General features: G+C 36.6%; 1 protein-coding gene across 3 annotated transcripts in view; it reads right to left on the bottom strand.

Moving 5' to 3' along the window:
• COL4A5 (collagen type IV alpha 5 chain) overlaps positions 1-17613 on the bottom strand; it is a 224470-nt gene that overhangs the window by 14207 nt on the left and 192650 nt on the right. The window contains exons 38-47 of one of the 3 annotated variants that reach the window (XM_021080778.1): positions 17249-17329; positions 16506-16604; positions 15918-15968; positions 14248-14433; positions 12175-12183; positions 8093-8101; positions 5297-5430; positions 2187-2259; positions 1977-2048; positions 933-1061 (exon numbers count right to left, since the gene is read on the bottom strand). In XM_021080778.1, the coding sequence (XP_020936437.1) occupies positions 933-1061; positions 1977-2048; positions 2187-2259; positions 5297-5430; positions 8093-8101; positions 12175-12183; positions 14248-14433; positions 15918-15968; positions 16506-16604; positions 17249-17329 (843 nt within the window). The remainder of the gene's footprint in view (positions 1-932; positions 1062-1976; positions 2049-2186; positions 2260-5296; positions 5431-8092; positions 8102-12174; positions 12184-14247; positions 14434-15917; positions 15969-16505; positions 16605-17248; positions 17330-17613) is intronic. The other 2 variants (XM_021080779.1, XM_021080780.1) reach the window with 2 other exon arrangements.

Below are 17613 nucleotides of genomic sequence, written 5' to 3'. Positions count from 1 at the left end.
TAGCTTTAGTTTGAAAGCGTTCATTTGCTTCTGTGGAGATTCCCATAATACAGCAGTTGTGTTTCCCTTGCCTTCAGAACAAGATTGAGTGCAAGGCCCACTTCTGTTATCTATCCCACCACGGGCAAGGCTGTTACTGCCTGGTATGCATTATTTATGAAAAGACTGCTATTCAGACACTTAATAAAACAGAAAGACTGAAGTTAGTTTCTAGCTTTCCGTTATACTCAAAGTTGGCTGCAAGCATAGAGTTAAATGGCCCACTAGGCAGGCTTTCGTTAAACATCATGAGGCCTCATAGTGTGGAATTGATAGCCCAGCAAATCAGCCTTCTATCCTTCTGGTGGTTGAGACAGAGAAAGCATCAGATCTTTTTTTGTTTGTTTGTTTTTGTTGTTTTTTTCGGGCCACACCCGTGGCATATGGAGGTTCCCAGGCTAGGGGTTGAATTGGAGCTGTTGCTGCCAGCCTACACCACAGCCACAGCAATGTGGGATCCAAGCTGCGTCTGCAACCTACACCAAAACTCACAGCAATGCCGGATCCTTAACCCACTGAGCAAGGACAGGGATCGAACCCACAACCTCATGGTTCCTCATCGGATTCGTTAACCACTGAGCCTCAACGGGAACTTCGAGAAAGCATCCGATCTTAAACGCGTATTATTTTCACTACAGAGTTTTAAACAACATTAACCGAATTATCCAACTTAGGATAGCCAGAGGAGCTAGAAGAAATTAGACTGGGTCTAAAAGAAATCGGGGCTTGAAAAATTAACATTTTCGAGAGCAAAGGAAATGAGACCTGTGGTTGTCAGGCATTCTCCTAGTTGCTAAGATGCCTATTGTTGGAGATGAACTCTGACAAGTGAAAGGAGAATGAGAAACATGTTCCCAAACACATAAGGCTTATAAGATGATCTACAAAGGTACCTGGTAAACCTCGAGGTCCTGGTAGTCCTGGTAGACCTTTTAATCCAGGCTGCCCTGGGACCCCCGGTGGACCAGCATCTCCTTTGATCACAATACTCTGTCCTGAAGGACCAGGTAATCCAGGGGGACCTAAGAAGCAAAACATAAATTTGAAGATAGGGAAGAGAAAGGTCAGAAAGAATGGATACCAAGGTAACCTCAGATCAGATTAAGAACTGGTGGGAGAGAAACAACTTACATGGATTGGCATTTGTTATTTCCGACAGAATTCTGTTTGGGAAAAGTTTCGTTATTTCACCCAAAAGACTGAAAAAAAGAAATGATTTTCTTGGGGCCCTGTCCCTATTTTCCAGCCTTGAAGCATGACTCAGTTACTAGAAAGTCTAATCCATTGCAAATCTGGGAAAACTGGTGTCAGGGGAAGACGATTCTATTTCCTGACGAGTCCATTCTGATTCTAACATCATTTGCAGTTCTTGTTTATTGTGCTTGTCAAGGGACCCACTGAACTAACTAGTAGGGGATTTTAGTAGATGCCCTATTTCACAGTTTACAGGAAACCTCTGTAAGTCTCTCAGCAAAAAGAACTATTTTCATATTAAAAATATATAAACATGTATGTGTAACTGGGTCACCTTGCCGTACAGTAGAAAACTGACAGAATACTCTAAACCAGCTATAATGGAAAAAATAAAAATCATTACAAAATTTTAAAAAATAAATAAAAGTAAAAATATACAATCATACCTATGTGACCTGCTCTTATGATCTATTCAACTGACTATGGGAAAGTTAGTATAAAATCTCCATGAAGCATTCTTGTTGGTCCTGTATCTCTCTTAAACTTCAAAGGTCTGCTCTTGATACATTATTGAAACAGACAGCTTGAGAGATGAGTAAATAGAGGGAGGGTCCTAACTCTCTCCCCTCGGTTGTTGGGGACTGAGACTCTCAAAGTTTTGGTTGAAAAGCAGAATGCAACCTTTAGAATTCTTCAATGAGTTTAACTAATGAGGTATAACTAGCTCCAGAAATAAGTCTTACCTGGGGGCCCAATAAGGCCTGGATCCCCCTCAGGGCCAGGTGAACCAGGTGCTCCACTGGGTCCTTTCATGCCTGCAAAGATGGTATATACAATAAGTGGCATGGCATCAACAGGGCCATGGCCTTTACCCAGCCACATCAGAAGATGGGTGTCTTCTCCCATAGGAGTTTAATGTAAAGGGGGAAACTCCAAAGCACCCCTTCAAATACCTGGAAAACCTGGAACACCAGGGAGGCCAGGATCCCCTTTCATTCCATTGAGTCCTGGCCGGCCAGGATTACCCTAAATAAATAAAAATAATTTTAGAAAAAAATGGGGGTGCTGGTGGAAGGCAGTAAGGACATAGGTGGTATTGCATAGCAATTTGTATCACAGGCCCTAGAGTCAAATTTCCAGGATTCAAATCCCAATTCGCCTCTTACTAGCTTGCGTGACTTGAAGTTGATGGTTTAACCTCTTTGATGCATCACTTCCTCAGCTCTAACTTAGAAAAAATAACAGTACCCACTTTATGAAGTTGTTGTGAGAATTAAACGAGACAGTTTATATTAAGTACTTAGAAAACCGGCATAGGGTGTGTCCTTAATAAATGGTAGCTATTATTTTATTATCATTAACAAAGGTACTACTCTTTCGGTATAGCCCTGATGTGGTAAGTATGTGAATTAGAATCCAAGAAATGATAAAGTCTGAAAGACTAAATAAAAAATACAGTAGGCCTATTAATTTATTGGGTTTGAGGGCCAGGAACACTAAGGGAAGAAGAGTTGAAAATAACTCTAGGATGGTCTTAAAGGCAGAAGTGTGGAACAATGAAGCTCTGAGTAGTAGCAATGGAAAAGAGGCAACAAGCCTGGAACATCTTATTACCTCCAAATCTAAGAAAGAGCTTAAGGTGTGTGTGTGTGTGGGGGGGCATGTCAGAAAGTCATAGGATACATCTCGAAGGGGCTCCCTAATCTAGGATAGGCTGAACATTAAAATAAGTCATGCCAGTTTAAAAACTGTAAATTATTGAAAAGAAGAATGTATGAGTCCACATTTATTCAAAGAGGTCAAGGGCATGAAGAAAAAAGAAGATGATTAAGAAACTTTCAGATTGGGGGAGGATAAAGAGATAGGACAGTTAAATGCAATGCATGATTTGATCTGGATCCTATACCGGAGTGGAAGAATGCTACAAAGGACATTACTAGGTCAACTGACACAACTGGAATATGTGGGTAGAAATAAAAATGCTACGTGAATGTTCAATGTCCTGAAGTTGAGAACTGTTCTATCCTGTGGTCACATAAAAGAATATATTTAATTTTAGGAACTCTTATGCACTAAAGTATTTAGTGATAAAGGGGCATTATCGATGCAACTTATTGTCAAATATTTCAGAAAAAAATACATTATTACACACACACACACACAACATATATACATACATACAGAGAGCAAATGGGGCAAAGCTTTAATAATTGGTCCATGTGGGGAAATGGAGTTTTTCACCATTCTTGAAATTTTTCCATAAGTTTAACATTATTTCCAAATGAAAGATTAGAAAAGGTACAAATGTAAGAACTAATTTGCACGAAAGAAAATGAATAAAACTCAACAATACTAGATTTATAAAATGTTGGCATCAGTCTTCAATCAGGCATAGTGGCATGTGAACTGGAAGTACATGGCAAATGAGTGAGGCAGGGAGTGAGTAGAGAATGAATAAAGAGACGATTAAAATTTTAAGTCTAGGAGTTCCCATTGTGGCTCAGCGGAAACGAATCTGACTAGTACCCAAGAGGATGCAGGTTTAATTCCTGGCCTTGCTCAGTGGGTTAAGGATCTGGTGTTGCTGTGGCTGTGGCATAGGCCAGAGGCTACAGCTCCAAACTGGGCAACTCCTTATGCTGCAGGTGTGGCCCTAAAAAAAAAAAAAGTCTAATTGTCTAGAAGAATAGCAATGACAAGGAAAAAAGGTTAGTTGCTGAAAAGCTTTAAGGACGATTTCTTTAGATTTCTTTTCTGCTATAAAGCAGCCATCAGAGTGAAAAGACTGAGCCCAGACTCTGTTGACTGCCAAATATAACAACAATCCTCCTGAATGAAGGAAGAAGCTTTGAGGATCTATAAAGAAGCGTGTGACTTTCTGGGTCACTCACACTGAGGTGGAAAACACATGAATACAGACGTGGGGATATGCCACCATTCTCTTTTCATAGGTGAAGACAGAAACGCAAAGCGTCTCTCTCCCTTCCTCATAGACCAAGGCAGAAGTGTACAGTGGAGTTGAAATCTGACCCTAATTCTAGCTAATTTCAAAGTCTAAAATATGCCCAGTCACCATGATTATTTCTCTATGGAAGGACTCATCCGCATGCAATGCTGTTTTGTGTGTATAGACACATAGACACACACACACACACACACACACACACAAACCTTTTTATACATTTGCTTTCACTGAAACCAAAGTTTCTTAAATCTAAATCTATACCAAGAAAAGAAACAGACTCATGGACATGGAGAAGGCACTTGTGGTTGCCGAGGGGGAGGGGGAGGGAGTGGGATGGACTGGGAGTTTGGGGTTAATAGATGCATACTATTGCACTTGGAGTGGATAAGCAATGAGGTCCTTCTGCATAGCACAGGGAACTATATCTAGTCACTTGTGATGAAACATGATGGGGGGTAATGTGAGAAAAGGAATGCATATATAGGTATGACTGGGTCACTTTGCTGTAGAGCAAAAATTGACAGAACACTGTAAACCAATTATAATAAAAAAAATTTTTAAATCTATACCAAAGACTCCACGTAAAGTATCTTTTGAAGAATCCTTTAACTATAAGGTAGCAAAGTCTCTTTAGTTGGTAGAAGCTAGAGAACTTGCCTTTTTCTTTCTTTATAATTCATCAGTAAGCCATGCAAAGTGCCTTGATCTGTAAATGCTAATTAAAATAACGCTGTTTGGATTTCCCATGGAGGTGCAGTGGTTAACAAATCCGACTAGGAACCATGAGGTTGCGGGTTCGATCCCTGGCCTTGCTCAGTGGGTTGAGGATCTGGCGTTACTGTGAGCTGTGGTGTGGGTCACAGACATGGCTCGGATCCCGAGTTGCTGTGGCTGTGGCGTAGGCCGGTGGCCATGGCTCTGATTAGACCCCTAGCCTGGGAACCTCCATATGCCACGGGAGTGGCCCTAGAAAAGGCAAAAAGACTAAATAAATAAATAAATAAATAAATAAATAAATAATAACGCTGTTTGGAATTCGTATTGTGAATTCAAATACCCATACCCCTTTCTCATCAAATATCTACTGCCATTTCCTACCTGGAGTCCTGGTGGTCCTTGATCTCCTTTCAAACCAGGCAAACCAGGCTGCCCAGGTTGGCCTGGGTTTCCTCTCTCTCCTTTAAAACCTCCATTTCCAGGGAGACCCCGGGGACCTTCTGGGCCTGGCAGACCTTGATAATGCACAACAAATAACCACATTTCAGTATAACGTAGGAAGAGCATAAAAGTCAGGCTTTTAAATTACCCAAGTAATATCAGTCATCTAAATACTGTCAGTCTGCAGAATATAATCCAGACTACATTAAAATACATAGACCCACGCTGACTCCCTAATGTAAATTTGGGCTGGGATCTTTTTGTTATTAACAATGGTTTGCAGAACTTTTTAGTTTGTATTTTATTATATAGTAAATCCAATGAGCTCATATCTAAAGAAAGGACTTGGTACATTATAATAAAGATTGCTTCTGTAATCCTTAACTAAGTGTTGGATTTAAGTGAACTGAGACACATACCATAGGGCACCATTCTCAAAATGGAAATGCATCAGATTCCCCGGGAGAGGTTGTTAAAAATAGATTCCTGGGTCTACCCCCAGAGTTTTGGATTCTGTTAGGCTGGAGAGGGGCCCAAGAATTTGCATTCTAACAAGTGGGTCTGTAGATCAACAAATATCCTGTAGCTAAAGCTGCTGGTTCATGACCACACTTCATAGGATCATCGGGTATTTAAGCCATCTGTCTCACTGTTTAAAATAAAATGCTTTATTTGTAAGTGGTTACTTTATTCAGCTTTTATTACTACGCAATTAAGATAGCTCTTTAAGCAAACTAATTGCTTATGGGAATATTTTAGTGTCAGAAATTTATTGATCCAATATGGTACTTTTGAATTTATCTTAAAATGTTTTATAGTATTTAAATTTTAAATATTTTGGGAGAAAATTTAAGAATTTGGCATATAACCTGTGAATAAATATAATAATTAAAAATGAGATTTTTGTTAAGCTCTTTCCTTATACTCTGTTTTTTACTTTTCTTTCTAAATAAAGATAGCAGTCCATTAAGCAACCAGGAAGAGCTTATAAATGGCTACATTTTTCCTCACTAGGTGGGAAATAGCTAGTACTTGCTCGAAAAGTGCTAAGCCGTGGTTGAGGTGGAGACTAAGTAGTCCTGCCTTAAGAAAATAATTATGAAGCCCTAAATAACAAATAGTTACTGTTATTGTTGAACAGCAAATAGTGAGCACCTATACCTCCTTTCCTCCAATAATCTTAGTTTTTCGTTGTTTCAACCCAAACTGAAGACATGTAAGGATAATTTTTGAAGGAAATATAGGCATATGAATTCAGAATGCTGAGTTCATGCTCACATGCAGACCAAAGGTTGTATTTTTTGATCTGATCCTTTGCAATATTTTACAACTCAGAATCAATAGCTACATGCTAACAAGACAGCATGGCAGGATACCAAACACTGTACTCTGGAGCTAGAATGCTGGGTTGGAATCTCAGCTCCAATAATCATTAGCTGTTTGACCTCAGTAAGTTTATTCATCTCCTTGGCCTCAGTTTCTTCTTCTTTAAAATGGAAATAGGAATAGTGCCTATTGCATCAGGGTGTTCCAAGAATTAGATAATTATGTATAAATACAGTGACTGGCACATAGTAAGAATTATGTAAGTAATTTTAAACAATTATTATTCCTTCTATTATTATCTTCATTACTAGCAAAACTGAAAGAACCTATCTTTAAAATATGAGCCTGTTTTTAATCTTTCAGCTATTTCTATGTGATTTCATATTATAACACTATTCTAACTGTCGGATGAGAAAGAGGAAGTTCAGTTCACAACTGTGCAACCATCATTTTATCTTTAAATAGCTTTAAACTGTTTAGATCATACAGTTACCCTAGCCCATCAACCAGATGGACACACTCAGAAATTCCCTCTCTAATCATAAAGAAAGGGTTGGGGCACTTTGCACTTAAACAAATAAAAACAACTGCTGAGTTCAAATTCCTTGATAGAGTTTTCTAAGAAAAACTGTTAGTCTCGTCCATCATGTATAATTTGGACTAAATCAGGTAGCAAAATCAGATTATTAAGAGAAAGTAAAACTATCTGTAAATCAGCCTAACAATTACTAGGGTAAGATTAAGATGAGAAAAAAAAAGGAATATTTTATATCCCTCTTCCCTAGTCTGAAAAGTAAAATATTGTTATCATTTGGAAAAAAAAAGTTTTCCAATGCATGGTTTTAGGCATTGCTCTTTTTTGCAATTAAAAAAAATTGGGAAATTTACATGTTATTAATTCAGACCTGTTGTTCTAGAGTCTTTCAAATTTAATTACTGATTTGCTAATGACATAAGGGACATTTAAGTTTTATTTTTAACAATACTCAATAGTTACCCTCTTTCACTACTGAAAATAGCCATGAAAACACAGATCTGATCAATCTCAGCCAACAAAAATTCAAGAAAAGAAAATGAATATACAGAAGTTATGAACAGGCCAGATGCCTGCCTAAACATCTTGTACTCTTAAAGATAAAAATAAGTGTATTTCCACTTAAAATTCAACATGTCTCCATATATGGATCATCTGTTATAAGTAATTGAAACCACAAAGACCTAATGTCATTTCATACTTGATTTAAAACAAGTCACATTACCTTCACCAAAATGTTAAATACCAGAGCAGGTTGTATTTGAGGATAACAGCACTCTTCAATGACTTCTGAATTATAGCAAAAAAGTGCATTTCTCTTGTCACATATACAAAGCATTAAAAAAAAAAAAGAACTGACCAGTGAAGAGTCTAACCTTGAAAACCTGGGAAGATCAGAGTTCACCAAAGCCCAAAGATCGATGTTAGCAGTATCAGACATCACACAGTACAAAATAAGATTATGAGTTAGAAGTGGTTCACATTATAGCATAAGTTAAACAATAATTCTCTTTGCCAGCATTTCTTATACCTACAGCATAATCAGTATGCAAACAGAACCATAAAGAAGTATAGAGAGCCAAATATTTTTAAGGAGAGCTTAATCTAGGATATCAGCAGCTAGGTTTCACTAATCCGAAAAATGTAAAACTCTACTGAAGACATCATGTTAACACTGCTACTGTGGCTTTCCAAAAGTTAGCACCTCAAAACATTAAAGCTGGCAAGGTAGCACCATTTCACTGAGAGCCTTCCATTCCTTTCACAAAAGGATAATTTTGAGTAAAGGTTTATCTTGGCCTCTGCTGTTCTTTAGTAAAAACACAAGATGCAAATTTCTGGATATGTGTAGACTGATCCAAGGAGCTACAGCTACCTTTAAAGGCCTCATTAGACAAATATAAAGATCACAGGTGATCAAATAGAGAAATTAAAACACATGTATACACTGACCATTAGCAACCGAAATTCTGTTTGACTTTTTGAAAATCATTTAATGAAGCCACACTGTGATTTTTTAAAATCATCCATCAAGAGGCTTTCTGCTATGTATTATTACTTGTAATAAGTTATATAATGAGAAAAAGTCAATAGGTATTTGTTTACCATTGAACTTGAAAACTAAGAGTCGAATTTCCCAAGGATGTGAAGACTATCAGTGAAGGGTGCTTCACAACATTTTGGCATGCAAAATCCCACCCCAAACCACAGATGATATCACATTTACTTTATATTACTCGGGGCACATATTAAATCAGGCCATTAACTATTTAAAGAAGGATCATTAAATAAAAAGATTAAAAAGCCTACAAATAGGACAACTCTTGGTTAATGTTAATTGACTATAAATACAATTTCCTTTTCTTACAAGTCTTGCTATGATTTATAAGCACCGAGGTTAGCAGAGAGAATACATTCTGCTAAGCACTGCATCGTATTAGAGGACGAAGGATCTATTCTTGGCTCTACTATTTACATCCATGGGATTCTGGGCAATTCAATCTCTCTGAGCTTCTTTTCTCGCCCACATAATGGGAATAGTGTTGTCTGCCCTAACCTCCCTCAGAGTTGTTTTAAAGATCCAACTCATTCTTTTAAAATGTTGATCTGATATCTGCCATGTGCAAAATGCTACAGGGAACACAAGATTAATTAGACTCACAAAGTCTGCCCTCAAGGAGCTTACAATGAAAGTATATTATATGATATAAATGGTGGCATGTCACATAAATATAAAACATTACTATGACCACCTAATAACAAAGTTTTTAAAGCATTTGATAATTTGAAATTCAGGAGGCCAAAAATCAGTTTCTGTTGGTTTCTACATCACATACAGCAAACTGACTCAAGACAACACTCTGAGCAGTCCGGCAACACAATTAACTAAATAAATTAGAACTCCTACCTAAGATAATTCAGGGTTGGAGTAAAGGCATTTTATATACGTGTTTGACACAGAAGGACCAAAACAAGAACGCTTAGAAAAATATGTCATTGAAATATTTATTTCAGTTCGAGTAAGGTATAAGGAAAATTTCAGCTCCCATCATAGCAAAACTTCTAAGACTTCAATTTCAAAAGGTAACATTTTAATGAGTTATATGCCAAGTCAATTTTGTACATGAGGATCTTAATCCATTATTTCTCAAATTACCTAACAAAGTTTAACTGAAAAACAAAATGAAACAAAAAACCTAAAGCCTTGTATGTAAATGACAATAAAGATAAGCTGATGGACTGATTAGTAAATTTTAAATCCATTTAAGGTTGTGGTTTTTAACTGCCACAACGAAGTGAATAGCAGAGATTCCAGTTTCCAATAACTATATAATTTAGAGTACATCTGTAAATAAGTAATGTGGTTACTTTCCTTTTTCTCTGAATATATTCTAGTGCCTCAGAAGAAAGCAATCTTCTAGCTGATAGTAAAGTCTGGAAGTGATCAAGGCAGCAGACTTCTATATAAGTCAGACGGGGAGGACTCAACATTACTTCAAAAATGCCCTAGTCTTCTCTTTATCTTGGCAACAGATAAATAGCAGGCATTTGTCTTAATCTTTTTGATGACATCCATTTAGGAAAAACACAAGAAGCAGTTAGTAGAGGTTGATGAAGCTTTTGAGGTAACAAAAAACAGGAAAGCAAAGGCAAGGCCTAGTCTGCTTATGGATAAGAGTCTCCTTAAATGGCAGAAGCAGCTTTTTTCCATCACTTACCATATTTATAATGAGAATAAAAGGCTAGATCATAAGCATCAAGCCATACAACTGCCTTTGTGGAAGGATGATACCGTGTTACCAGCAGAAGAGACACTTAACTGAGCACTGGGTAGCCCTAAGTTAGTAACTAATAGTGCGATCTTGAGCAAGCTAATGAACCTCTTTGGGCCTCATTTTTTTCATATGTGACTGAACTTTAGACAGGTTCCTCTGAGCCCTCTTCTCAACTAGGCCTCACCCTAGGGTCCTGTGCTTGGTCTGCTGAGTCCAGTTTTAGCAAGAATTCTACCAATTCAGTTTAGGGTGAGTCCTCCCACCTTGAATATCTGATCAAGTTCTCATTCCTCATCCATGATGTCCAAGTCTCTGGCTTGCCTTTAGCAAGAACTCCAGTAGGCCAGTTTAGCAAGAATCTACTTACCTTTGATGTTTCCTTTTAGGAATGTTTCATCCGCCATCTCCTTCACTCAGCTAGTTGACTATAAATCCACATTTGTCCTTGTACTCAGAGTTGAGCTCAGTCTCTCTCTCCTATTGCAATAGTCCCTCCCCCAATGCAATAGTCTTAAATAAAATCTGTCTTGCTATCATTAATAAGTGTTAGTGAATAATATCTCTTTGATAAATGTAAAACTTAAGTCCCTTCTAGATCTATACTCTATGGTTATATGAAATAATAGATTTGTGGGGGAATAACAAACCAGGACTCCATTCAGAAAGATACAGATGGGTTCCTAAAAGAATTTTGAAAAATTATGAATTTTAAAATCAAAAGAAGAGAAAATTTCCTGCCATTCCCAATAACCAGAACTCAGGGTTATACTTTCTCCTCTTTTAGTTCCGCCAAAGGGCTATTGATCTTGACTAATAATAAACACATTTAGATATTTGTGGTTCTTTACGCCTAATTAGGTAAACATCATTTAATATGAATCAGCAATTTTCTATTGGGCAGCTCTTGGTACCTGTTTTGGATGTGTACTATGTATATGTATAGGATGAAAATTAAGAGGCTTCTAATCTGTTCTAGTGGCACTGAATTCTTTTTTACTCTGTGCTTATTGGTCTATTTTCATGGCAGTAGAATTTAGAACTTTGTGCCACCCAAAATGTGAAGATTGGAAGGTTTGAAAAATCATAAGGGGTATGGCAAGTCAAGAATTGCATATTTGCAGGATCTGACATACATATTATTGTTTAAAAAATAATCTTTTTGAAAAATAGTTAAATTTCATTTATATTAACAGATGTAAGGTTAAAAATAAGAAATACACTCTAAAGGTAAATGTAAAATATTATACAATACACTTTGTTATGGCCACATCCATGGCATATGGAAGTTTCCAGGCCAAGGACTGAATCTGAGCCACAACTGCACAATACACTTTTGAGTACTATAACTTTTCAACTAGAAATTAATATGTGAATTTTAAAATGTCAGTTTTCCTTAAGTAATTTTAAGTTATTCCAATAGACAGAAACACTGGATTCTCCAAGTTTATGACAACTTTCAGAGGTAGTCCAACATGTAAGAACTGAATTGGCATACACACTCTTAAAATATATTCAAACACTTGAAAACATTAGGTACAGGTGTATACACACCTATATACACACATATACATACACTATATGTGTATATAAATAATATACACATACATATAAATCTATTTATATAAAATATAAGAAAAGTTCCATACTTCATGCAGATACTACTTTGGAGTTAAGGAGCTAACCTGGAGGACCTGGATAGGGATCAAAGTTCACCAAGGCCCAATGTCATCATTAACAAAAAGGAAAAACATCAAAATTGTTAGAAATGTCAAGAAACTAAAGCATTACACTAATTTCTTTCAAGTTAAACTTTAATTCAATAAAATAATACTTTGCAAGTTCATATTCATGCATGTGTACATAAACCAAATTATCACCACTTAGCATCAACACTAAAATAAAAACAGCACATGCGACATATTTTGAAAGGCTAAAAATCATTTTTATAATAATCATTACTATGAATGCAGACAACAACAATCAATTCTAAGAGCAACTAGGTTTAAAATTCCAAATTAATTTGTAGTTTATGATCAAACTGATAAGTCACAAACACTCATCAGATGTGTCTTCTTCTCCTGACTGCTTTTGTCATTATTTCTTTTAGACACAGTGATTTTTAAAGCACCTTTGTGACTAATGTCTTTATGTTGACATATTTCAAAGTAATGTTCAACAATGAGCTCCATTACTGGTAAGAATAAATAGCCACAGTGCTGATTAAAATGCAAAAAGAGGATAATAGTTTGGTTTACTTGAATTACTGCATGCATAAGCAAGGTATTTGTGTCAATTCTCTACATTACATGCAAGAGAGTTAACATGGCTGAGGAGACTTTCACTGGTTTTCTTCAATAGTAAGCAAAGCAAAACTTTAATACTCTCTATAAACAGTCAAGTCAGATCAGATAAAATCTGGTTTTGAAAATGATCTGAACAAAGTAAGTAATCCCATTTAATTCATGTTTTAGAGCATATCTTATCAACGTTAACTGCAATCACTTCAGAGTTTATGGAAATTTTCACTTATAAATACACTTAAAAATGAGTCAGAGATTTTCAAAGGATAAAAAGGCAACTGTTTTGGTTCTTTAATCTCATATTTATCTTATTTTTAAAAAAATCAATGAAGGCCAAGTTTTCAATAATTAGAAATATAAAAACTGAATATCAAGTCTTAAGAATCTATTAATAATCTATCACCAGTGACTGGGCTCAGCGACATTAATCTGAGATGAAAATGAGCATTTCCAAACTTAGTAAAATGAAATGACACAGCACAAACACACAATGAAAAGTGAACATTGGATGCAAAACTGAGACTACAAGAGCAGTTAACACAAGACAAATGAGGTACAGACATGAAGCTGGTATGAAGAGATCATTATTCAATTAAATCATGCTGTGATGCTGAAGATAAATTTGATTGCCTAGCTCCTAAAGAAGATAAAAAAATTTTTTACTGTGCTTGGTGACATTTGCTGATCATATGACAGAACCATAGCAACACTTTTGGTATGGACCACAAGCATCTATTGGGTGATCACTAAAATGATTTCTGTGATGACATGCTGAGAAGCTCACATTAAAAATGCAGATGGCATTTTGCTGCCAGGTTATCAGTATTGCTTTATATTTAATAACAAGACTAATAAATTCACTATTTCCTTTTTTCCTCAAAGCTGGTTTGTTTCAGTTCAACTTTACGTAAATGATGTAACACATTACTGAAAAGAATTATTAGATGCCATGGAAATGGACGGAGCTAAAAAATAAGCTATTTCTTTTTAAGAAGTTCTTTTTTTTCTTTTTTATTAAAGTATAGTTAATTTACAATGTTGTGCCAATTTCTGCTGTACAGCAAAGTGACCCGGTTTTGTGTGTGTGTGTGTATACACACATATACATATATATTTTTTTCTTTTTTTTAAAGTATAGTTGATTTACAATATTGTGCCAATTTCTGCTGCACAGAAAAATGACATATATATCTGGTCACGTCATATATATATATATGCATATATTGATATGTATGCTATATATATCTATATATGCATTCTTTTCCTCATACTATCTTTATATCCCAAGAGATTGAATATAGTTCCTTGTGCTATACAGTAGGGTCTCATTGCTTAGCCATTCTAAAGAAGTTCTTTTGATTATAGATTCTAAACTCCTAAAGACTGAATTACCTGCCAGCAAAATGAAATAAATGGACTAATATATAGATCATCCCCTACCACTCATGTACATACCTGGTCTCCCAGGAGGACCTTGGGGCCCAGGGTTGCCTTTAGGGCCTTCCAGAGCTGGACCTGGAGAACCAGGAGGGCCTGGGGGACCCTGCAGACCAGGGAAACCATGAAAGCCTGGTTCACCCTTTGGACCTGGAAGGCCAGGGTTTCCTGGAATGCCAGGTAATCCTCCATCACCCTTTTGACCTATGAAAGCAAACTCATGTTAGAGAACGCATTAAATGATACGGAGGATTAGGCTCCCTTGTAAAACTAAAGCTACTCACAGTTATTAGAACAAGCAATGGAATTTACTAAGGTTATTTCTACCTCTTACCAAATCCCCAATCCATCCAGAAAACCCATTCTTCCTATGAAATATATTTATCTGTGATCAGAAGTGTTAAAGTATGTATAGAAACACAGAAACAATGATAACTTGCATCCTGAAAGATATCTTTTGCATTAGGACTGAGAACAGTGATCACATGACTATAGAGCTATGAGGGGAAAAAAAGGAGAAAAATCCAGAAAAGCATAAAATATCTACAAGAATAGGCTAGAGATAGCTGGAAGAAACTCCTACGAAAAATGTTTTGAGACTAATTTTTGAGACAATGGAAGATAAGGATATTCAACGGTTGCTGTATGTCTCCAAAGACGATTCTGTCCAAGATTTAGAATCGCAATCAAGACAAACTATTCTTGGAGTTCCCATAGTGGCTCAGTGGTAACGAACCCAATTAGTATCCCTGAGGATACGGGTTCGATCCCTGGCCTTGCTCAGTGGGTTAACAATCCGGCATTGTCATGGGCTGTGATGCAGGTCGCAGATGCAGCCTGGATCCCACGTTTCTGTGGCTGTGGTATTGGCTGGCAGCTGAAGCTCCAATTCGACCCCTATCCTGGGAAATGCCATATGCCACAGGTGTGGCCCTAAAAAGGAAAAAATAAAAGACGAACTGTTCTTAACCCCTTTTCTAAACTATAGACATGCCTGAGAACTGTATAATATTTGCGCATTAAAGTAATAATTTTCACACTGAGATCACGAAAAGACTACAGGAATTTCTAAGAGATCTCCGTGTGGTTTGAGAAAAGCCTCCAGAGAATAGCCAATGGTCATTTCAGAATATAACATATATATCTGTATGCACATTCAGTCATTTAACTATTTGGTGCTTAGAATGAGAGTAAGAATAAATAAGGGAAAGTAGATGTGTGTGCACACACACCTATCCAAAAGGCAAGACATAAATTAAGATGGAGTTTTCAAGAGACATTTTTATCACTGGTACATAGTACCTTGGTTTTGTTTGTGTGGGGGATAAAAAAGTGTATTTTTCTAGCTGAGTTTTTAAAAACTTAGTGAAATCTATCTCTTTCTATAATTTTGCTTTATTATTTCCTCAACATTTGTTTATGGGGTTAATGAAGAGATATCTATGTATAAATTTTCTTAACAATGCATTTTTTATAGTACGACTCCTACTAAGAGGCTAATTAAGAAATACCTCGAGATATAACTCTAGCTTTGTTTGGGTTTTTTCTAATTCATCACAGATGTATATGGGTGTGGGTGTGTGTGTGCATGTGTAAAACACAAAAACATCTAGGGTTGTATGCGGATATGGAAAAATAAGTGTACTGGAGAATAGTATCTTTTTATGGCATGTTTCATTAAAGTTTACCAGAAAGTCCTGGGAGTCCAGGGGGTCCTGGGAGTCCAAAGCCTGGTTGACCTGTCACAGGATAAACGAGAAACTCTCAAAGAGATAATAATAACTGAACAAGGACTAATTATTTTGGAATCATTTGGGTTTCTAGTAAATGCTACAATGTATATTTTATGAAAGATGGAGATTTCTTTCCAACAGAGCCTTACAACTCTCACATGAGAAAACCACATAAACTTGTATTCTATTGGTGACGACTGTTAAATATATCTTTATATACTCATATGAATGGAATATAGATTATCTAGTGAAAGGAGGTTGTCCAGGGTAGTTGAAAACAAGCCGCGTAACTTCTTGACATGAAAAACTGGGCAAGAAAAATGGCGTTTTCCCTAAGAGAGAGGCGATTTGATTGATAAACATGAGGTAATATTCTCAGGACAATGGAAGAGGTCACTAGGAAGGGACAAGTGTGTGCCAGCTTAGAGGATAAGAAAGATCAAATGTCATTAGAGGTAAAAAAAAAAAAAAAAAGTGGGGGACAAAAGTTAAAGTAGAGAAGGAGGAAATTAGAAAATTAAGAACAAAGAAAAACTTTAGCACCTGGTTCACCCTTCTGCCCAGCTGGTCCAGGAATACCATCTTGACCTGGTTTGCCTTTTTCTCCTGGAGGACCTGGTAGCCCAGGAAGACCTCCACCACCTAAAGAACAGAGACCAGCAGGTTACACCTATCTTCTCAATTTCCCTTTCCTTCCATATTCGCAATTCTTTCCATTTTAGCTTCACACAGTTCTACTTAAAAGACACAGAGTGTCTCTAGAACATGCCTTTAAATCATGAAATCTTGTGGAAAACAAACAACAAATGATGAGCATAAGGAACTGCTTGATCATTCTCTCAGTAACCAAAACCTTTCGCTTTCTCATTTTAATCCACCTTTAGAATTTATAAGCAAGGAAGGTGTCTCTGTGGGGATGGAAGTGGGGTACATTATAGGCCTCAGATGGGTCCAAAAGAAGTGATTTGCTTTAGAATTCAGTAAACAAACAAAAGGGCTATTTTTTTAAAAAAGCTAAAATAATCAGCTTCTATCTACTACTATAGGATACTTGGAATAACTCTCCTTGAAAAGAGTGAGCCCCCAAAAGAAGGTCTCATAATTACAACTTTAAGTAACTTTTATTAAGAATTGTTCACTTTGTACCTAACAAGGATTGCTAAGTGAATGATCACCATATTTCTTTGTCCTGAAGGTGTTCACAGCTCCTAGAAATGATGTGACTTTCCCCAATTGAATGAGGCCTTAGTTTTACAGAACAGCAAATCCTTATTTTTCATTCTTACCTACAGGACCAGGTTCTCCTGGAAGGCCAGGGTTCCCAGGGGGGCCATCAATACCTTTTGGTCCAGGAAGGCCTGGGGTTCCTAGAGCAAAAATCTCAATTTAATAATAAAAGAAAAACTACGTTGTTTTGAGAGCTATCATTCAAGTACAATTTAGAGTGTTAGCATTCAAACAGGAAAAAAAAACAGAAAGAAAACCCCCAAGATGCTGCCATTTGCTGGATATTTTAAGAAATAATTTTGTTTTATATTGATTTATTTGGAGGCTGGTATTATTATATATTCATAATAAAAAATACCACCATACTATACTGGTAGAATTAATTGGTAGGATTCCATTGTACGGATACACCAAATTTTTCAAA

Source organism: Sus scrofa, chromosome X, assembly GCF_000003025.6.
Source record: "Sus scrofa isolate TJ Tabasco breed Duroc chromosome X, Sscrofa11.1, whole genome shotgun sequence".
Taxonomy (NCBI): Eukaryota; Metazoa; Chordata; class Mammalia; order Artiodactyla; family Suidae; genus Sus; species Sus scrofa.
The sequence above is the reverse complement of the archived record's forward strand: the minus strand, read 5'-3'. Positions and strand labels throughout refer to the sequence as shown.